The 23,125-nt window shown below is 45.2% G+C and overlaps 2 protein-coding genes across 2 annotated transcripts; both read right to left on the reverse strand.

The window, feature by feature from the left end:
• Window positions 1-780: 780 nt before the first annotated feature.
• On the reverse strand, window positions 781-18,893 carry LOC109783431 (uncharacterized). Its single transcript, XM_073506122.1, has 5 exons — window positions 18,745-18,893; window positions 4,115-4,237; window positions 3,336-3,414; window positions 1,697-1,761; window positions 781-1,235 (listed from the first exon to the last, which is right to left on the reverse strand). The coding sequence occupies exons 1-5, from the start codon at window positions 18,891-18,893 to the stop codon at window positions 1,157-1,159; spliced, it is 495 nt and encodes a 164-aa protein (XP_073362223.1). The 3' UTR covers window positions 781-1,156.
• Window positions 18,894-21,648: 2,755 nt separating this feature from the next.
• LOC109766401 (heavy metal-associated isoprenylated plant protein 39) lies at window positions 21,649-22,921 on the reverse strand. The gene is made up of 3 exons (XM_020325167.4): window positions 22,670-22,921; window positions 22,401-22,476; window positions 21,649-22,293 (listed from the first exon to the last, which is right to left on the reverse strand). The coding sequence occupies exons 1-3, from the start codon at window positions 22,676-22,678 to the stop codon at window positions 21,881-21,883; spliced, it is 498 nt and encodes a 165-aa protein (XP_020180756.1). The 5' UTR covers window positions 22,679-22,921; the 3' UTR covers window positions 21,649-21,880.
• Window positions 22,922-23,125: the final 204 nt, after the last annotated feature.

A 23,125-nucleotide genomic window follows, 5' to 3' on the forward strand; every position in this document is an offset into this window, starting at 1 on the left:
GACATGACCGAGACACCTCTCTAGCCAATAACCAACAGCGGGATCTGGATACCCATGTTGGCTCCCACACGTTCCACGATGATCTCATCGGATGAACCACGATGTCGAGGATTCAAGCAATCCCTTATACAATTCCCTTTGTCAATCGGTACGTTACTTGCCCGAGATTCGATCGTTAGTATCCCAATACCTCGTTCAATCTCGTTACCGGCAAGTCACTTTACTCGTTCCGTAATGCATGATCTCGTGACCAACTACTTGGTCACATTGAGCTCATTATGATGATGCATTACCGAGTGGGCCCAGAGATACCTCTCCGTCATACGGAGTGACAAATCCCAGTCCACTACAAGAAATATGTCAACTTGTGACCCTCACTATTGGTCTCTGAAAGGTCATTGTTTTTCATTTGCGACCTTTTTTGACCAAAAACAGATGGTCAAAAGCTGGCGGTGGTAAACTGAAATTCACGACCTTCTTCGGGATAAGGTCGTATACGTTTACGACCAAAACAAAAGGTCGTGGAACCCATGACCTTCTGTTTTGGTCACTGGCTGTCTGCCTAGGCCACGTCGGATCCGACGTGGCAATCTGACGTGGAAAATTGTGACCAATTGAATTGGTCGTTGGTAAGATTCAGCCCAGTCCAATTCGGTGTTCTACGTGGGACAAGCCCATTAATTCAGTCTTTTATATATTTTTCCCTATTAATTTTGGTCAGCTACATGGGCCAGGCCCAACATTATAGCCTTTTTATTTTTGGGCTGTAGCCTTTGTTTTTCTTTTTTTATGCACCCCAATTGTCAAATTCTGGTAAATAGGTCCCAAATGTGGCGTTTTGGTTCGTGGGACCCTGCTATCAAGGTCATGTTCTTCAGATTTCAATATACCAATACAGAAAACTGACACAATACTTTAAGTAACAACAAGAAGCAATCTGCTACATCATATAACATACGTACAATGTGATTAGCATCAAGTTTACAATTGGATAACAACTCTACAAGTGTACAGTCTACCACATGATTATCACATGAGCCCTACAAGTGTACAGTCTACCACATGAGTCTACCACATGAGTCTACAAGTGTAGAGTCTACATCATATAACACACATACAAATAGGATCAGCCTAAAGGGCTTCATTACTCCCAGAACTAGCTCCAATGAGCTAGAACTATGCTTCTTCCAACTTCTTTGTCCCGATGCTCGCGAAGAAACATGAAAGGCCAGCATCTGCACGTTATAGAACAAAATGATTAGGAACAAAATAAGAGTAAATCTGACAGCATATTTACTTTGCAAGGAACCACAACATATTTCTGCAGAAAAAGAACATGTATGCAAACCAACCACCAAACAAATAACGAGCTGGTTCATCTTATACCAGAATAAAAAGAACACCGACAAGGAATAGAAGCATTCCTTGGTTTTCAAGCACACCAATTCATAGACATGATTTGGATATGGAAAAGAAAAACATAGCAACAAGATATAATCATAGAAAGTCGGCCATCCTACTATTCAATAAATGGTTCAGATTTCACCGTAACAAAACACTTAACAAGCTCAACACTTGTATTTTTGCTTGCTGCAATCTAAACAACATCACCACAAGTTCTATGATGCATCCAAACTAGTGAACTTTGTGCATAGATCAAATCGAATCGAAGAGAGAAGGGGAAGGGAAGGGCTACCTTGAGGATCGAATCGAATCAGCCTGCTTCTTCCTGCCATCTTCTTGTGAACAGCCTTCTTCTTCCTGCCATCAGCAGAAAGCTTTTTAAGAAGTACAACAGGAGAAACGTTTCATACAACGGAAAGTGGGACTTGATCAACATCCACTAACTTCACAAAAGAAAACACCTATCCAGGCAATAATTTCCCCCTGATTAAATAAGACAGCATGCCTGTTAAAAAAAACTAGGCTCATTTACTTCTTCATGGGATTCAGATAAAAAACGGTTCAAAAGGGACCTATCCAAGAACCACATGTTAAGATCTAGAGAATGGACGTAAATTATTTGACCATCGACATTCCCTGATCAAGGTAAACTGTAGCTAACTAGCTGATTGACCAATCAGAAAATGTATAAAGTAACCACCAATGCAACAGATTATGTTCTACTTCTAACGCATTCATTCATAAGCGAAACATGGTGAACTGGAATATAGAACTCATCGACATAGGGAGACTTGATCCACATCCAACAAATAGACACGAGCTAGATTTGAGGAAGTCAGTCAAACAAATCTGTAAAAGTAAGCATTCATGCCTGCTGGATTTGTAAGCAATTAGTTGATCCACCAAACGGGAAAGAGCATTGACAGCATTAAATTGCAGAAGCAAAACTACCAGCAACCCAAAATCACCCAAATCACTAGTTGATTAGCAACAAACAAGATGCGCGTGCGTGGTAATTCGAAGAAGAAACGGCCCTGCCGACAACGGCGCCGCCCATGACAAGGAGCTGCCCTGTACAATCCACCAATTAGTATACATTACATGACAGGTTATTTACTACTCCATAAGTACATAAGTAGTATTTGTATCAGTACAACTACACTGGCACGTAGTACAAACATGGTATCTCAGCATTCACTTGTAGGTGGCATCTGTATATACCTAGAGGTTAGCTCATCTTTTTATGTCAAGAATAGAAATCATATAGATTTCCTTGAATAACATAGGAGAAGAAAAATGTTCAGCAAATATGTATCACAAATTTAATGATGAGACAAGGCTAGATGAAGACATTTTCTAATTGACAAGCACCCAAATATATACAGGCACCAGTTCAGGAAATTCATGACTTGGACAGTGTATTAATAGTAGATATAACGAACTAATGTACTTGTACTTGATCTAGTTGAATACATGCAGAATAAGGTCATGGTATAATTTGAATAGGATCAATAAGCCATTTATGTTGCCTTTCATCCAAATTTGATGTATTTCCATGCTAAGGTGCATACGATTGTATTTCCGTGAGGGGGGTTATTTCATATCCCTTAATTTTAATACATTGGCATGATAACATGCTAGCTTTGGCAACATTAAGACAATCAATTAATCTGCACCGAGCAAACATGAATAGGATTGAAGGAATAAATTTTGTTCAGATTCAATTATGTATAACACATTCACAACAGATTTAATTGGAAGCAACTTAAACTGCTGCATGAAGGAAACGTCTGTGGACCGCTCCGCCATGTAAACAGCTGAATTTGAATAAATATAAACATGTAACAAAATGGAAATGTTATGATATCTCTATTGCATGAGTTTTTATCATCAATCGCATCTTGACTCGGCAGATCTACCCGACTTCGTACCCGAAAGTCCCCATCACCAGCGTAGACACATGGCTGTGTCGTCTTCGTGCTGGATCTCGGCCAGACCAAAGTCAGCAACCTGCACAAGACAGAAAAAGCCCCATCACGCTCTGAGATGAACATTCAGAATATATCTTCCAAGCACATGTACGCATGCATGTCCCAGTTGAATAAAAGACTTCATTTTAATAGTTGGATTCCGGAGACAATTCTTAGTGCTTCAAATCATTCAGTTATCTGAATTAACAGTACAGAAAAGAATTAAAGATCTCAATGACAGTAGTAATTGGAGGGATAAATCAACACTTGTTCTAAGGACAATAAGATGATTGGTGCCAGGCAGCGTGGGGTCTCATCAGTCACCAAGCCGAACATCAGTGGCTTATCTCCTCTAAAAGTGCAACCTTATTTTGCATCTACACTAGCCCCTAATCGTGCAACAATTTACAGTAATTTGAGGAGTATTTGCTAGGATCATGATGACAATTTTAGATTAAATTGCAGTGTTTGTCATCCACAGTTGTATGGTTCTATCTAGGATTACATAAAAACAGAGAAAACAGGGAGCTACCCAGCATCCATGACTAGAGCTAGTAGTAGGAACACATGGTACAGTAGTAGAGCCGCAGCACAACTACTGTCAGCCGGCAAGGCATGCATTGTACTACCTACTCATGGTTCAGAGAGCCATCTCGCTGAACCTGAACCTGAATGGTCTTGGCAATCCCTGACAGAACTTGAACTATCAGATGCGCATGATTGGGAGTAGTAGTACGTACAGGAGGATGTTGAGCGGTAGGCCCCTGTCAGCGAAGTCGGCTGCGAAGTTGCGGCCTGGCGCATGGTCTCGGCGGCGGTGAGGTTCCAAGCAGCTATGACGACGTGGGTGTTGGAAATATGCCCTAGAGGCAATAATAAATGGTTATTATTATATTTCTTTGTTCATGATAATAGTCTATTGTTCATGCTATAATTGTATTGTCCGGAAATCGTAATACATGTGTGAATACATAGAACACAATATGTCCCTAGTAAGCCTCTAGTTGACTAGTTCGTTGATCAACAGATAGTCATGGTTTCCTGACTATGGACATTGGATGTCATTGATAACGGGATCACATCATTAGGAGAATGATGTGATGGACAAGACCCAATCCTAAGCATAGCATAAAAGATCGTGTAGTTTCGTTTGCTAGAGCTTTTCCAAATGTCAAGTATCTTTTCCTTAGACCATGAGATCGTGCGACTCCCGGATACCGTAGGAGTGCTTTGGGTGTGCCAAACGTCACAACGTAACTGGGTGACTATAAAGGTGCACTACGGGTATCTCCGAAAGTGTCTGTTGGGTTGGCACGGATCGAGACTGGGATTTGTCACTCCGTGTGACGGAGAGGTATCTCTGGGCCCACTCGGTAATGCATCATCATAATGAGCTCAATGTGACTAAGGCGTTAGTCACGGGATCATGCATTGCGGTACGAGTAAAGAGACTTGCCGGTAACGAGATTGAACAAGGTATTGGGATACCGACGATCGAATCTCGGGCAAGTAACATACCGATTGACAAAGGGAATTGCATACGGATTGATTGAATCCTCGACACCGTGGTTCATCCGATGAGATCATCGTGGAACATGTGGGAGCCAATATGGGTATCCAGATCCCGCTGTTGGTTATTGACCGGAGAGGCGTCTCGGTCATGTCTGCATGTCTCCCGAACCCGTAGGGTCTACACACTTAAGGTTCGGTGACGCTAGGGTTGTAGAGATATATGTATGCGGAAACCCGAAAGTTGTTCGGAGTCCCGGATGAGATCCCGGACATCACGAGAGGTTCCGGAATGGTCCGAAGGTGAAGAATTATATATAGGAAGTCAAGTTTCGGCCACCGGGAAAGTTTCGGGGGTTACCGGTATTGTACCGGGACCACTGGAAGGGTCCCGGGGGTCCACCGGGTGGGGCCACCTATCCCAGAGGGCGCCGTGGGCTGAAAGTGGAAGGAAACCAGCCCTTAGTGGGCTGGGGCGCCCCCCTTGGGCCTCCCCCCATGCGCCTAGGGTTGGGAACCCTAGGGGGAGCTTCCCCCTTGCCTTGGGGGGCAAGGCACCCCTTCCCCCCTTTGGCCGCCGCCCCCCTTGGAGATCCCATCTCCCTGGGCCAGCGCCCCCCAGGGGGCCTATATAAAGGGAGGGGGGAGGTAGGGCAGCAACACACAGCCTTGGGCGCCTCCCTCCTCCCCTGCAACACCTCTCTCTCTCTTGCAGAAGCTCGACGAAGCCCTGCCGGAGACCCGCTACATCCACCACCACGCCGTCGTGCTGCTGGATCTCCATCAACCTCTCCTTCCCCCTTGCTGGATCAAGAAGGAGGAGACGTCGCTGCACCGTACGTGTGTTGAACGCGGAGGTGCCGTCCGTTCGGCACTCGGTCATCGGTGATTTGGATCACGGCGAGTACGACTCCGTCATCCACGTTCATTGGAACGCTTCCGCTCGCGATCTACAAGGGTATGTAGATGCACTCCTTTCCCCTCGTTGCTAGTATACTCCATAGATGCATCTTGGTGAGCGTAGGAAAATTTTAAATTATGCTACGATTCCCAACAGTGGCATCATGAGCCAGGCCTATGCGTAGTTACTATGCACGAGTAGAACACAAAGCAGTTGTGGGCGTTGAGTTTGCCAATTCTTCTTGCCGCTACTAGTCGTTTCTTGTTTCGGCGGCATTGTAGGATGAAGCGGCCCGGACCGACCTTACACGTACGCTTACGTGAGACTGGTTCCACCGACTGACATGCACTAGTTGCATAAGGTGGCTAGCGGGTGTCTGTCTCTCCTACTTTAGTCAGAACGGATTCGATGAAAAGGGTCCTTATGAAGGGTAAATAGAAATTGGCAAATCACGTTGTGGTCATACGTAGGTAAGAAACGTTCTAGCTAGAAACCTACAAACCACGTAAAAAACTTGCAACAACAATTAGAGGACGTCTAACTTGTTTTTGCAGCAAGTGCTATGTGATGTGATATGGCCAGAAGATGTGATGAATGATATATGTGATGTATGAGATTGATCATATTCTTGTAATAGGAATCACGACTTGCATGTCGATGAGTATGACAACCGGCAGGAGCCATAGGAGTTGTCTTTATTATTTTGCATGACCTGCGTGTCATTGAATAACGCCATGTAATTTACTTTACTTTGTTGCTAAACGCGTTAGCCATAGAAGTAGAAGTAATCGTTGGCGTGACGACTTCATGAAGACACAATGATGGAGATCATGATGATGGAGATCATGGTGTCATGCCGGTGACGAAGATGATCATGGTGCCCTGAAGATGGAGATCAAAGGAGCATAATGATATTGGCCATATCATGTCACTATTTGATTGCATGTGATGTTTATCATGTTTTTGCATCTTATTTGCTTAGAACGACGGTAGTAAGTAAGATGATCCCTTATAATAATTTCAAGAAAGTGTTCACCCTAACTGTGCACCGTTGTGAAGGTTCGTTGTTTCGAAGCACCACGTGATGATCGGGTGTGATAGATTCTAACGTTCGAATACAACGGGTGTTGACGAGCCTAGCATGTACAGACATGGCCTCGGAACACACGCAATACACTTAGGTTGACTTGACGAGCCTAGCATATACAGACATGGCCTCGGAACACGGAGGACCGAAAGGTCGAGCATGAGTCGTATAGAAGATACGATCAACATGGAGATGTTCACCGATCTTGACTAGTCCGTCTCACGTGATGATCGGACACGGCCTAGTTAAAGTCGGATCATGTATCACTTAGATGACTAGAGGGATGTCTATCTGAGTGGGAGTTCATTAAATAATTTGATTAGATGAACTCAATTATCATGAACTTAGTCTAAAATCTTTACACTATGTATTGTAGATCAAATGGCCAATGTTGTCCTCAATTTCAACGCGTTCCTAGAGAAAACCAAGCTGAAAGATGATGGCAGCAACTAGACGGACTGGGTCCGGAACCTGAGGCTCATCCTCATAGTAGCCAAGAAAGATTATGTCTTAGAAGCACCGCTAGGTGAAGCACCAATCCCAGAGAACCAAGACGTTATGAACGCTTGGCAATCACGTGCTGATGATTACTCCCTCGTTCAGTGCGGCATGCTTTACAGCCTAGAACCGGGTCTCCAAAAGCGTTTTGAGAAACATGGAGCATATGAGATGTTCGAGGAGCTAAAGTTAGTTTTTCAAGCTCATGCCCGGGTCGAGAGATATGATGTCTCCGACAAGTTCTTCAGCTGTAAAATGGAGGAGAACAGTTCTGTTAGTGAGCACATACTCAGAATGTCTGGGTTGCACAACCGCTTGTCTCAGCTGGGAGTTAATCTCCCGGATGACGCGGTCATTGACAGAATCCTCCAGTCGCTTCCACCAAGCTACAAGAGCTTTGTGATGAACTACAATATGCAGGGGATGGAAAAGACCATTCCTGAGGTATATTCAATGCTGAAATCAGCGGAAGGGGAGATCAGAAAAGAACATCAAGTGTTTATGGTGAATAAAACCACTAAGTTCAAGAAGGGCAAGGGTAAGAAGAACTTCAAGAAGGACGGCAAGGGAGTTGCCGCGCCCGGTAAACCAGTTACCGGGAGGAAGTCAAAGAATGGACCCAAGCCCGAGACTGAGTGCTTTTATTGCAAGGGAAGTGGTCACTGGAAGCGGAACTGCCCCAAATACTTAGCGGACAAGAAGAAGGCCGGCAACACCAAAGGTATATGTGATATACATGTAATTGATGTGTACCTTAGCAGTACTCGTAGTAGCTCCTGGGTATTTGATACCGGTGCGGTTGCTCATATTTGTAACTCAAAACAGGAACTACGGAATAAACGGAGACTGGCGAAGGACGAGGTGACGATGCGCGTCTGGAATGGTTCCAAGGTCGATGTGATCGCCGTCGGCACGCTACCTCTGCATCTACCTACGGGATTAGTTTTAAACCTCAATAATTGTTATTTAGTGCCAGCTTTGAGCATGAACATTGTATCTGGATCTCGTTTAATTCGAGATGGCTACTCATTTAAATCCGAGAATAATGGTTGTTCTATTTATTTGAGAGATATGTTTTATGGTCATGCCCGCTGGTCAATGGTTTATTTTTGATGAATCTCGAACGTGATGTTACACATGTTCATAGTGTGAATACCAAAAGATGTAAAGTTGATAACGATAGTCCCACATACTTGTGGCACTGCCGCCTTGGTCACATTGGTGTCAAGCGCATGAAGAAGCTCCATGCAGATGGACTTTTGGAGTCTCTTGATTACGAATCATTTGACACGTGCGAACCATGCCTCATGGGTAAGATGACCAAGACTCCGTTCTCCGGAACAATGGAGCGAGCAACAAACTTATTGGAAATCATACATACCGATGTGTGCGGTCCAATGAGTGTTGAGGCTCGCGGAGGATATCGTTATGTTCTCACTCTCACTGATGATTTAAGTAGATATGGGTATGTCTACCTAAACACAAGTCTGAAACCTTTGAAAAGTTCAATGAATTTCAGAGTGAAGTCGAGAATCAACGTGACAGGAAAATAAAATTCTTACGATCAGATCGTGGTGGAGAATATTTAAGTCACGAATTTGGTACACACTTAAGGAAATGTGGAATAGTTTCACAACTCACGCCGCCTGGAACACCTCAGAGAAATGGTGTGTCCGAACGTCGTAATCGCACTCTATTGGATATGGTGCGATCTATGATGTCTCTTACCGATTTACCGCTCTCATTTTGGGGTTATGCTTTAGAGACTGCCGCATTCACTTTAAATAGGGCACCGTCTAAATCCGTTGAGACGACACCGTATGAATTATGGTTTGGGAAGAAACCTAAGCTGTCGTTTCTAAAAGTTTGGGGATGCGATGCTTATGTCAAGAAACTTCAACCTGAAAAGCTCGAACCCAAGTCGGAAAAATGCGTCTTCATAGGATACCCTAAGGAAACTATTGGGTATACCTTCTACCTCAGATCCGAGGGCAGATCTTCATTGCCAAGAACGGGTCCTTTCTAGAGAAGGAGTTTCTCTCGAAAGAATTGAGTGGGAGGAAAGTGGAACTTGATGAGGTGATAGTCACCCCTTCCGAACCGGAAAGTAGCGCAGCGCGGGAAAATGTTCCTGTGGTGCCTACACCGACTGGGGAGGAAGTTAATGATGATGATCATGAAGCTTCGGATCAAGTTACTGAACTTCGTAGGTCCACAAGGACACGTTCCGCACCAGAGTGGTACGGCAACCCTGTCCTGGAAATCATGTTGTTAGACAACGGTGAACCTTCGAACTATGAAGAAGCGATAGAGGGCCCGGATTCCGACAAATGGCTAGAAGCCATGAAATCCGAGATAGAATCCATGTATGAAAACAAAGTATGGACTTTGACTGACTTGCCCGATGAGCGGCGAGCCATGGAAAACAAATGGATCTTTAAGAAGAAGACGGACGCAGATGGTAATGTGACCATCTACAAAGCTCGACTTGTCGCTAAGGGTTATCGACAAGTTCAAGGGGTTGACTACGATGAGACTTTCTCACCCGTAGCGAAGGTGAAGTCCGTCCGAATCATGTTAGCAATTGCCGCATACTATGATTATGAGATATGGTAGATGGACGTCAAAACGGCATTCCTTAACGGCTTCCTTAAGGAAGAGTTGTATATGATGCAGCCGGAAGGTTTTGTCGATCCTAAGAATGCTAACAAAGTATGCAAGCTCCAGCGCTCAATCTATGGGCTGGTGCAAGCATCTCGGAGTTGGAACATTCGCTTTGATGAGATGATCAAAGCGTTTGGGTTTACACAGACTTATGGAGAAGCCTGTGTTTACAAGAAAGTGAGTGGGAGCTCTGTAGCATTTCTCATATTGTATGTGGATGACATACTATTGATGGGAAATGATATAGAATTCTTGGAAAGTACAAAGGCCTACTTGAATAAGTGTTTTTCAATGAAGGACCTTGGAGAAGCTGCTTATATATTAGGCATCAAGATCTATAGAGATAGATCAAGACGCCTCATTGGTCTTTCACAGAGTACGTACCTTGACAAGATATTGAAGAAGTTCAATATGGATCAGTCCAAGAAGGGGTTCTTGCCTGTATTGCAAGGTGTGCAATTGAGCACGGCTCAATGCCCGACCACGGCAGAAGATATAGAAGAGATGAGTGTCATCCCCTATGCCTCGGCCATAGGGTCTATTATGTATGCCATGCTGTGTACCAGACCTGATGTAAATCTTGCCGTAAGTTTGGTAGGAAGGTACCAAAGTAATCCCGGCAAGGAACACTGGACAGCGGTCAAGAATATCCTGAAGTACCTGAAGAGGACTAAGGATATGTTTCTCGTTTATGGAGGTGACGAAGAGCTCGTCGTAAAGGGTTACGTCGACGCTAGCTTCGACACAGATCTGGATGACTCGAAGTCACAGACCGGATACGTGTATATATTGAATGGAGGAGCAGTAAGCTGGTGCAGTTGCAAGCAAAGCGTCGTGGCGGGATCTACATGTGAAGCGGAGTACATGGCAGCCTCGGAGGCAGCACAGGAAGCAGTCTGGATGAAGGAGTTCATTACCGACCTAGGGGTGATTCCCAATGCGTCGGGCCCGATGACTCTCTTCTGCGACAACACTGGAGCTATTGCCCTTGCGAAGGAGCCCAGGTTTCACAGGAAGACCAGGCATATCAAGCGTCGCTTCAACTCCATTCGTGAAAGTGTTCAAAATGGAGACATAGATATTTGTAAAGTACATACGGACCTGAATGTAGCAGATCCGTTGACTAAACCTCTCCCTAGGGCAAAACATGATCAACACCAGGACGCAATGGGTGTTCGATTCATCACAATGTAACTAGATTATTGACTCTAGTGCAAGTGGGAGACTGTTGGAAATATGCCCTAGAGGCAATAATAAATGGTTATTATTATATTTCTTTGTTCATGATAATAGTATATTGTTCATGCTATAATTGTATTGTCCGGAAATCGTAATACATGTGTGAATACATAGACCACAATATGCCCCTAGTAAGCCTCTAGTTGACTAGCTCGTTGATCAACAGATAGTCATGGTTTCCTGACTATGGACATTGGATGTCATTGATAACGGGATCACATCATTAGGAGAATGATGTGATGGACAAGACCCAATCCTAAGCATAGCATAAAAGATCGTGTAGTTTCGTTTGCTAGAGCTTTTCCAAATGTCAAGTATCTTTTCCTTAGACCATGAGATCGTGCGACTCCCGGATACCGTAGGAGTGCTTTGGGTGTGCCAAACGTCACAACGTAACTGGGTGACTATAAAGGTGCACTACGGGTATCTCCGAAAGTGTCTGTTGGGTTGGCACCGATCGAGACTGGGATTTGTCACTCCGTGTGACGGAGAGGTATCTCTGGGCCCACTCGGTAATGCATCATCATAATGAGCTCAATGTGACTAAGGCGTTAGTCACGGGATCATGCATTGCGGTACGAGTAAAGAGACTTGCCGGTAACAAGATTGAACAAGGTATTGGGATACCGACGATCGAATCTCGGGCAAGTAACATACCGATTGACAAAGGGAATTGCATACGGATTGATTGAATCCTCGACACCGTGGTTCATCCGATGAGATCATCGTGGAACATGTGGGAGCCAATATGGGTATCCAGATCCCGCTGTTGGTTATTGACCGGAGAGGCGTCTCGGTCATGTCTGCATGTCTCCCGAACCCGTAGGGTCTACACACTTAAGGTTCGGTGACGCTAGGGTTGTAGAGATATATGTATCCGGAAACCCGAAAGTTGTTCGGAGTCCCGGATGAGATCCCGGATGTCACGAGAGGTTCCGGAATGGTCCGGAGGTGAAGAATTATATATAGGAAGTCAAGTTTCGGCCACTGGGAAAGTTTCGGGGGTTACCGGTATTGTACCGGGACCACCGAAAGGGTCCCGGGGGTCCACCGGGTGGGGCCACCTATCCCGAAGGGCCCCGTGGGCTGAAAGTGGAAGGGAACCAGCCCTTAGTGGGCTGGGGCGCCCCCCTTGGGCCTCCCCCCATGCGCCTAGGGTTGGGAACCCTAGGGGGGAGCTTCCCCCTTGCCTTGGGGGGCAAGGCACCCCTTCCCCCCTTTGGCCGCCGCCCCCCCTTGGAGATCCCATCTCCCTGGGCCGGCGCCCCCCCAGGGGGCCTATATAAAGGGGGGGAGGGAGGGCAGCAACACACAGCCTTGGGCGCCTCCCTCCTCCCCTGCAACACCTCTCTCTCTCTCTCGCAGAAGCTCGACGAAGCCCTGCCGGAGACCCGCTACATCCACCACCACGCCGTCGTGCTGCTGGATCTCCATCAACCTCTCCTTCCCCCTTGCTGGATCAAGAAGGAGGAGACGTCGCTGGACCGTACGTGTGTTGAACGCGGAGGTGCCGTCCGTTCAGCACTCGGTCATCGGTGATTTGGATCACGGCGAGTACGACTCCGTCATCCACGTTCATTGGAACGCTTCCGCTCGCGATCTACAAGGGTATGTAGATGCACTCCTTTCCCCTCGTTGCTAGTATACTCCATAGATGCATCTTGGTGAGCGTAGGAAAATTTTAAATTATGCTACGATTCCCAACAGTGGGTGCCGCGCCCCGCGTGCCGCCAGCACCCGCGCCATCTCCACGCAGATCCCACTCGATGCACCTCCCAGTAGTAGCGAATCCAGTGAGTCAAAGCCAAACGGGTGAGAGAGAGCAGAGAGGAGAGGACCAAGAAAGGGAGAAGGGTGAGGAAAAGTACCTGTGACTATGGCGGTGAGGCCGGCTGCGGAGACCGAGCGCGTTGTCGGGAGCGGGAGGGAGGAGGACGTCAACGTGGGACGCCGGCCAGCCCAAGCCCCGTCGATGGAGAGCGCCTGCTCGATCCAGATCGAGGTCCTGATTGGCGTGGGGTTGCCTACGAATCTTGGGGGCGGCTCTGGGCATGGGCTCGATCTTGGGTCGGCCTCGACCTCGTCTACGGTGAGGGTCGTCGATGGTGGCGGTGGGGTGGGGTTGGGGGCGGCGGCAGATCGAGATCTGAGGGAAGGAGAAGGGGGGTGGGGTTGGGGGCGTGGGCGCAGGGCGCAGGGCGTGGGTGGGAGGGAGAAGGGGGCAGCGGCGGCTGGAGTGGGAGGGGAGTTAGGGCGGGACGAGCGCGGCGAGTGAGGCACCAGGGACGGGGTGGGTCGGCGGGCGGAGGAAGAGCGGCGTGGGGTTTACGTCCTACGGGCGCGGGCAGCGGAGTGTGGTGGCGCGCGGGCGTGGGCGGCGGGATCTGAATCGGGGGCGGGAGGTAGGTGGCGGCTGCGAGTGGATCTGAATCGGGGGAGAGAGGGGAGAGGAGTGGAGTTAGGGTTTGGGTTGGCCTGCTGAGAGGTGAGCGAGAGACGTTGGATTCGCCTAGTGTGGACGGTTCAGATCACATAGAGTGGGGTGATCCGTGAGAAGTGTTCTGATTGGTCTGAGAATCTGTGATTTAAAATAATTTCCAAGTACTAAAGATAGAGCTATTTTGTGAAGCAACTATCAAAAATATTTTGCAAAAGGGCATTATACAAATTTTCACTCAAGTTAGACCACATTTTATGGATGAGCACCAATTTGTATGCATTTCTGATCTTTCTAACTATTTTTAATCATTTTTCGAGTGTCCAAACTGAGTTTTTTTGTGAAGGACCTATAATATATTTGTTGCAAAATTGGACCAAATCATTTTTCTGAAATACTAGGACATATTTAATGCACAATTGACCAAATTATTGGGTGTAAAAGGTTTTGATACACCTCTGGTGAAAAAGACAAATTTTCGCTGTTGAAGTTGGAAGCGGGTCAAATTTGAACTGCGGCTGCCTCATAGTTTGCTATTTATTTTTTCCAAAAATCATTTCTAGGTACAAAAGTATCTATTTAATCAGAGAAACACCAAAAAAATTCCAAGATTCAACCACTAGCTAGGAACGGTCATTCCTGTCGTTTTGACCGCATTTTGAAACGGGCATAAAATATTCAAAAAAAATCAAAAAATTGGAAACCTTCGCATTGTGTCATCATATGTGACCAAGTTACCAGGAAAAATAATAAACTTGTAAGACGGTAATTCTTTTAAAAAAATGTTCTCACAAACGAGCTATCATCTGTGGAGATCAATGGCTTTCAAGCTAGTTGATCAATCTTATGGCCACATTCATTGCCTAGTTTGTTCAAATGATCTCATATTGTGCACAAGGGTGCATATTGGAATGGCAAACAATGTTGCCTAAGGAAATTTTCATTTTCTTTGGACGAAAAAGTCATTTTCCATTTTTCAAGTGCCCCAAGTGAGGTTTTTTTGTGAAGAACCTACCAAATAATTGTTGCAAAATTGTACCAAATCATTTTTCTAAAATACTAGGCCATATTTAATGCACAATCGACCAAATTATTGGGTGTAAAAAGTTTTGATCCACCTCTGATGAAAAAGACAAATTTTCGCCGTTTCAGCTGGAAGCGGGTCAAATTTGAACTGCGGCTGCCTCATAGTTTGCTATTTATTTTTTCCAAAAATCATTTATAGGTACAAAAGAATCTATTTAATCAGAGAAACAACAAAAAAATTCCAAGATTCAACCACTAGCTAGGAACGGTCATTCCCGCCGTTTTGACCGCATTTTGAAACGGGTATAAAAAATTCAAAAAACTCAAAAAATTGGAAAACCTTCGCATTGTGTCATCATATGTGACCAAGTTACCAGGAAAAATAATAAACTTGTAATACGACAATTCTTTTAAAAACGTGTTCTCAGAAATGAGCTATCATCTGTGGAGATCAATGGCTTTCAAGTCAAATGGTCAATCTTATGGCCACATTCATTGCCTAGTTTGTTCAAATGATCTCATATTGTGCACAAGGGTGCATATTGGAATGGCAAACAATGTTGCTTAAGGAAATTTTCATTTTCTTTGGACGAAAAAGTCATTTTCCATTTTTCGAGTGCCCCAAATGAGGTTTTTTTGTGAAGAACCTACCAAATAATTGTTGCAAAATTGGACCAAATCATTTTTCTAAAATACTAGGCCATATTTAAAGCACAATTGACCAAATTATTGGGTGTAAAAAGTTTTGATCCACCTCTGATGAAAAAGACAAATTTCCGCCGATTCAGTTGGAAGCGGGTCAAATTTGAACTGCGGCTGCCTCATAGTTTGCTATTTATTTTTTCCAAAAATCATTTCTAGGTACATAAGTATCTATTTAATCAGAGAAACACCAAAAAAATTCCAAGATTCAACCACTAGCTAGGAACGGTCATTCCCGCCGTTTTGACCGCATTTTGAAACGGGCATAAAAAATTCAAAAAAATCAAAAAATTGGGAAACCTTCGCATTGTGTCATTATATGTGGCCAAGTTCCCAGGAAAAATAACAAACTTGTAATACGGCAATTATTTTAAAAAAGTGTTCTCAGAAACGAGCTATCACGTGTGGAGATCAATGGCTTTCAATCCAAATGATCAATCTTATGGCCATATTCATGGCATAGTTTGTCCAAATGATCTCATATTGTGCACAAGGGTGTATATTGGAATGGCAAACAATATTGCCTAAGGAAGTTTTCATTTTCTTTGGACGAAAAAACCATTTTCCATTTTTTGAGTGCCCAAAAGGAGGTTTTTTTGTGAAGGTCCTCCCAAATAATTGTTGCAAAATTGGACCAAATCAATTTTCTAAAATACTAGGACATATTTAATGCACAATTGACAAAATGGTTGGGTGTAAAAAGTTTTGATCCACCTCTCGTGAAAAAGACAAATTTCCGCCGATTCAGTTGCAAGCGGGTCAAATTTGAACTGCAGCTGCCTCATAGTTTGCTATTTATTTTTTCCAAAAATCATTTCTAGTTACATAAGTACCTATTTAATCATAAATACATGGTTTGGTGGCAATATGTCGAGGTTTGTGCGGTGGCCGAGGGCCCCAACTCTAGAGCGCGTAAACTCGCATGCCCGCCGCGTGGTCACCGCGTGACCGTGGCGTTGCCATGTGTTCTGGGCGGCCTAGGCATGTCTAGTGGGTTAGGCACTCCCCAGGTAGGTGCTAGGAAGAAAATTACAACATAAGATTCTCACGAGGAGACCGATCGATGCTCAAACATGAATTAGCAGCGAAGTGTTTGATTAGCGTTACGGGAAATGTACATGGCTAATGGGCGTGAGTTTTGGCTGAGGATGATCAGTTACTAAGAAGACCGTCTTCACAAATTTTCAGCTCAAAAGGAGGTGCCTAGGTGGTATTTGCTTTGCAAAGTACCACACTGGACATAAATACGAATGTTGAAGCCGGGCTCAAAATAATGAATGGATTGAGTTGGCATTTGGTGGAGGATGGCTATTTGAGCATAGGAAAGCACCGTAGAAAATGGATACTATTTGGACATGCCAAAGTGGTACTTCCTTCACAAAGTGTTATTTTGAACAGAATAGAAAAATGAATATTGTTGAATTATTTTTGAACTAGGCAAGGAAGGTTTTTTACATATTTGACGAAGATATGACCCAAAGAATTTATGAGATTTGTTTGGGAATTTTGGGAATGACAGAAATATAGGTTGCTTCACAACCTGGGGCAAAAATTGCCACATGGACATGACACATAGGCAAAACTGATGAGGTGGCGCCTAGTCATAGCAACCCACCACAATTTACAAGGTTATGACCATCTATATTGGTCGTGATCAGCTAGAAATAAGGCAGCGGACCAGTGCTATCTGCTTTATGACCATTTCGTGTAAGGAAATTACGACCTTGCTGACCAAAATGGTCGTTATAGTTTAGGGTTTGGAGCCCCCCGAATAGCTTTTGACCTGGTCTGAAATGGTCATAGATCTATGACCAATTCTTCCAGGGTCACTGACAGAAGGTCACTAGTTGACATATTTCTTGTAGTGGTCTCGATCCGTGCCAACCCAACAGACACTTTCGGAGATACCTGTAGTGCACCTTTATAGCCACCCAGTTACGTTGTGACGTTTGGTACACCCAAAGCATTCCTACGGCATCCGGGAGTTGCACGATCTCATGGTCTAAGGAAATGATACTTGACATTAGAAAAGCTTTAGCAAACGAATTACACGATCTAGTGCTATGCTTAGGATTGGGTCTTGTCCATCACATCATTCTCCTAATGATGTGATCCCGTGATCAATGACATCCAATGTCCATGGTCAAGAAACCGTAACCATCTATTGATCAACGAGCAGTCAACTAGAGGCTCACTAGGGACATGTTGTGGTCTATGTATTCACACATGTATTACAATTTCCGGATAACACAATTATAGCATGAACAATAGACAATTATCATGAACAAGGAAATATAATAATAACCATTTTATTATTGCCTCTAGGGTATATTTCCAACAAGATTCACCAAGCCATGTGCCGGCAACCCCGGCCCTCTAGTTTATCCTCCGTCAAAGTTTCCGTTGTGCTTGGCGAAGCCCTGCGGTGATTGTTCTTCACCAACATCGTCACCATGCCATCGTGCTGCCGGAACTCATCTACTACTTCGCCTCTCTTGCTGGATCAAGAAGGCGAGGGCGTCATCGAGCTGAACGTGTGTTGAACGTTCGGTACTTGATCGTGATGGATTGTGAAGGTGTACGACTACATCAACCATGTTGATAAACGCTTCCGCTTAGCGAACTTCAAGGGTATGAAGATGATCTCCCCCTCTTGTAGCTATGCATCTCCATGGATAGATCTTGCGTGAGCGTAGAAATTTTTTGTTTTCCATGCAACGTTCCCCAACAGCATCCAGGGGGCTTGAACTTGGGCTAGGAGGGCCCATAGCCCAAGGGCGCCTAGGGAGGGTGACTAGGCACTTTGAGAACCATCTGAAGCCCTCCTTTGGCCACAAGCTTGCCCCCTAAGTCTTGCAACCGCCTTATTTTTTAAAGGTTTTACTGAGTGATGGATATCCAAAAAAAGATAAAACAGTGACAAGGCTCAAATTTTAGCGTCTAGAAACATGCCCCTTAAGAGTCATGTCCAATCTTGGAAGAGGCGCTTGTCCTACACAACCATGGCCACCACAAACTAGAGGGAAAACCAGCATGGCGTCAACGGCGATGGGGTCGGTCCTAAGTTATGCTTAGTCAGAAGTTGCTGACGTTCTTTGCCAGCGGCGGTTGGCCTTCGGGCGCGGGCCGGAGGCTCTAGATTTAGGCCTCCCTGCCCAGACCCATTTTACGGTGAAGACATCTACTCCCTCTTCATTGTCGCTGAGGTGCATGCTGAGGGTATGGCCATCCATGACGAGCCTTCTACCTGCAACATCGGGTGGTGGTTGGAGTGCCATCTGACATGATGGATCGGGACCACCCCTACCCGGATTCAGCCTGCAGCGGGTGACTACCAGGCATGGTGCCCGATGACCTCGAGACAGGCGATTGTGGGGGTCCAATCTGGATGCCTTGGACGGACTTCTGATGACCAGAGCTTGATAAGTTGTGGGAGCCTGGTGGGCTTTGGTCCATCGTGGCTCTCGAATCGTACGTGCCAGGTGGGCTTTGGTCCATTGTGGGAGCTTGGACGGTCGTCCGGTGGCCGGAGCGTGATAGGTTGTGGGAACCTCGTTGAAGGCATTGCTCAGATATGCTTGGGTTGGTTTTCTTCTCGGTGAAAACCTAGATTCTGGTCTTAGGTGGTTCGATCGAGCGACGACAGCGATTGAGCCTCGCTCCCTTCCTGAAGGCGATGTTATTGCAGAACCTCATCGTCCGTATGATGTCATGAGATGGTTGGTGCGGATATGGTCATTGTTGTAGTTTGTCGGTCACAGATTTGATCGCTTGAGTCTTTTTACTCACTTACGCATAATTTGTTAATGTCTTCGCTATTTGACGGTGTGTTTTTATGTGCGTGCGTTGATGTTGTCTATGTGCATCCTAACCATGTAGAGACTGGGCGTGTATTCATTGTGTTTGTATGTTCTTGATGCTTCATTTTTGAACTAATAAAATCCATCATTTGTCAAAAAATACAGCGGTATAGATATTGTTTTGGCCCAAATGCATGTGCCATTGGGCTGGACACTGGATGGGAAATCTTTTTCTTTGAAATATATATATGCTATGTATATGTCATATGTGTAACAGCCCACAATAAAGTGTGAGATAAATGTGACTGTTACAAGGACACTGTTAATTTTGTGAGACACCGGCCCCAACAGAAGACACGATATCTGAGTGGCACTCAAAGCAGTCGCGCGCGCTAATGATTCGCAGGTAGGTTGGTTAGTGTCCGGATTCTGAAACCCTGTCGTTCCTAGCCTTAGGATCTAAACGACAACAGTCGCGCATTTGTAGTATCCTTCCTGAATTTTTCTTCTGAGGATTTCGCTAATCAGTGTTTATCTGCGCACTGCGCTCCACTGTACAGAGCTCACAGCTCTCACATGCCTGAAACGTCGTGATCGCCCGATTGGACGGAGCACATAGCATTTTATTCCGGTAGGACAAATGGCTTTTGTTAAAACATTGCCTATGACCTGCAACTTCCGAATGCCATGCCCAGTTCCCTGCAGAAATGGCTTTTACTCCAGGGGACTCTCAGTTTTTTATGAAGTTCCCTTTGTATGCAACAAGTGACCTCCCCATATTGAGATGGATGTTTCTGTTTCAGGCTGCTGGAATGTTTGGAGGCAAAGAAATAAACTGCAACTTCTAGATCACAGAATCAAAAAGAAGAATGCAGACTGTTTCAAGAACAACCCCTTCAATTCTGTAATGTTGCTGGCCTGATTTAAGCATCTCATCTTGTTTCTCCATGTTTCCTCGGGCTGGAATTGGTTAAACGTTTTCTTTTTCGACGCTTTGTACTTGTAAATATTTACCTGGTTTATGCATATGTAGGAAAAATTCCGTAGAACAGTTAGTTTATGCATATGTAGGAAAAATTCCGTAGAACAACTGTTCTACGGTTCTTAGCTCAAAAAGAAAATGTATCCGACCCGATGGTTCCAGAATAGGTGATCTCATGCATTTATGTCGCTTCCATTGGAAAGCAGCAGTTGAGTCTGGCTTGGCTTATTGCTGGCGGTCCCTGGTTTTTGCTGTTTGTATTATGGTTTGTAGTACTCTTACGAAGGGTAATTTTAAGTTAGGTCATTGCGTACATGTGTGTAACTTACCACTGTGAATTTGGGTCCAAATGAGTGTGCCAAATGGTACATTCGGTCACTGATAGTGGTCTAGTGCTACTTGGACGTGGTTAATTCTATTGGACCAATCCTGGGCGAAAGGTATTGGCTGCTCATATGCTGTCCAATTTGATCAGCATCTCCTGTGCAATGATGTAGTTTTTGAACATTAATTAAATCTAGAATGCTAGCTATGCTTATCCACGACTGAGATGTTCAACAGTGTCGGCTTGGCAGTTTGTTCCTAGTGGCTTCTTCTTAACATATCTTCGTTTTGTTTCTTTGTCTTGATTACCAACATACATTCTTGCTCTTATGTCATAGATGGAGAGGTCAGCTACAACTCTTTCTTGGTTGGCATTATGTGCTATATTAAGATTTGAATATCAAACTGTAAAATCTAACATGACTGGCTTAGCCAGATTGCATTAGAAAAAAGAGGCATCAAAACTACGCCACTGGTCCCTCCATTCCAAATTACTCGAAGTTCCAAAAATTTCCCAAGACAAACTTCTTTAGTTTTGACCAAATGTATAGACGCTAATATTTACAACATCAAATATGCTCCGTCCGTTTCAAAATAAGTGTCGCTGACTTGTTTTGGGACGGAGGGATTATATAATATGAAAAAAACATCTTATGGCAAATCTAATGAAACTAATTTGATAGCGCGCGTAGATGTTAATATAGTTCCCTTTAACTTGAACGAACTTAAAGAAGTCTTTTTTTGCTTGATGCAGAGGCCGTGGTATTCCTCCTTTTTGAAAAAAGAAGAAGAAAATAATCTAAAGAAATTTGACTTAAGGAAAGACTAAAACTTCAAATAATTTATTTATTTTTGGGAATAAAACTTCAAATAGTTTAGGACGGAGAGAGTCCAACTTATGCACCGTTGGAGTATAATCGTTAACGTGATACTAATCCCTCGCAAAGAGAACATGAGACTAATCCATTTTGTAGTTTGAAGCCGCAAACCGCAAATCAGTGGATCTTCACATATGTAAGTATTAAACAAGTTGCTAATACGAGAAAACATCATTAATTTTTGTCTCGATTACTGTTGGTGGCCTTATATAGATGCAATACGTATATTTTACAGTGGTCTTGTATAAGTAAATGGAGAGAGTACATATTAAAAAACAAAATTGCCGTCACAAGTCATTACAGGTATAATTGTCCCATACAGCAAAGTTTTCCACGTGAATGCCCTCCCTGCCCATAACTGCATTCTGCACAGAAACGGCATACACGCCAGAAGAGAGCAGGTAGCGTCTTTGTACCACACGTACTCTGGCACAATCACATCACGCAGCGGTCGCGTTCTTAGCAGATGGCGCAGGAGTTGGGGTTCTCCTCCATGCTCTGCACCACGTAGTGGCTGTTCATGTAGGGGTTGTGGTAAGCCGAATAGGCCGATCTGTACTGGTTCATGAGCTCGGCCATGAGCTGCTCCTCCGTCGGCTGCGGCGGCTTCGCCTCGCCGTCGTCCTTCTTGGCCCCGTCCTTGCCGTCGCCGTCCTTCTTCTCCCCCTCGCCTTCCTTCTTGGCGTCGGCGCCGTCTTTCTTGCCGTCCCCGTCCTTCTTCTCGCCCTCCTTCTCGGGCTCCTTGGCCGGGCCGACCGAGTCGATGGACGCCGACCACGCCTTGCGCAGCTTGCTCACCACGTCCACCGGGTCCACCATGCCGATCACCGTCATCTTGCGGGCGGCCATGTCCACGGACAGCGCGTCTATGCCTGCACACACGAGACAGAACCCAACGTCGGTTCCTTTCTTGCTTCAGCTAGTAGCTGTTATTGTTCCTCACGAGCCATGCGAAAAAACAAAATAGTGCTGCTCGTACCGACGAGCGCCGACACGGCCTTCATGGCCTTCTGCTTATCCTTGCCGCTGTTCACCTCCAGCTTCACCACAATTTTCTGCAGCAAAACCAAACAGCTAGCGTGATCAGCATATGGATGGCGTTCTGCAGACCAGAGCTCGAGCAGGGGAGTACAGACAAGGAGCAAAGATCAGAAGGCTGTGCACAAAAGGGGCAGATATATAAGAGCAATACGTGTTGGATTCTAAAGCAAGATCCAAAGGAATTAAGCCCAGAATCCTGGCACGAACCTTCGACATGTCCCCGAGATGCGAGCTGAGGACCAGACCGGCCGGCGGCGGCGCAGTACAGACAGGCAGGGAGGGTGCGTATAGCTGGAACGGGACGGACAGGAGGGAATAACGAGACGAGTGAAGAGGAGGCGTGCGCGGGGTTAAAATGGCAGAAAAAGCAATGGTGCAGAGATGCCTCGAGGCGAAGCTGTAAATAAAGGTTGTAGCGACGGCTGGGGCGGGCGAGCGTCACGTATCAGCAAGGGGCAGAGAATTGGCGGGGGAAAGTGAAGTTGGTGAAGGCCAAATAGTTCTCCTCCTCCTCCCACTTGGGTGACGATTCTGGCCCCTCTTCTGCAGTTCTGCTTAAGCTCGCTCGTCTCTAGTGTGCAGTGCCAAAGATTTATTTTTTCTTTGCGGTGAGTGCTAACTATTTTTTTTTGCGGGGTAAAGGGAGATTCTATTATTTAAGGA

This window comes from Aegilops tauschii, chromosome 1, assembly GCF_002575655.3.
Source record: "Aegilops tauschii subsp. strangulata cultivar AL8/78 chromosome 1, Aet v6.0, whole genome shotgun sequence".
Classification (NCBI taxonomy): Eukaryota; Viridiplantae; Streptophyta; class Magnoliopsida; order Poales; family Poaceae; genus Aegilops; species Aegilops tauschii.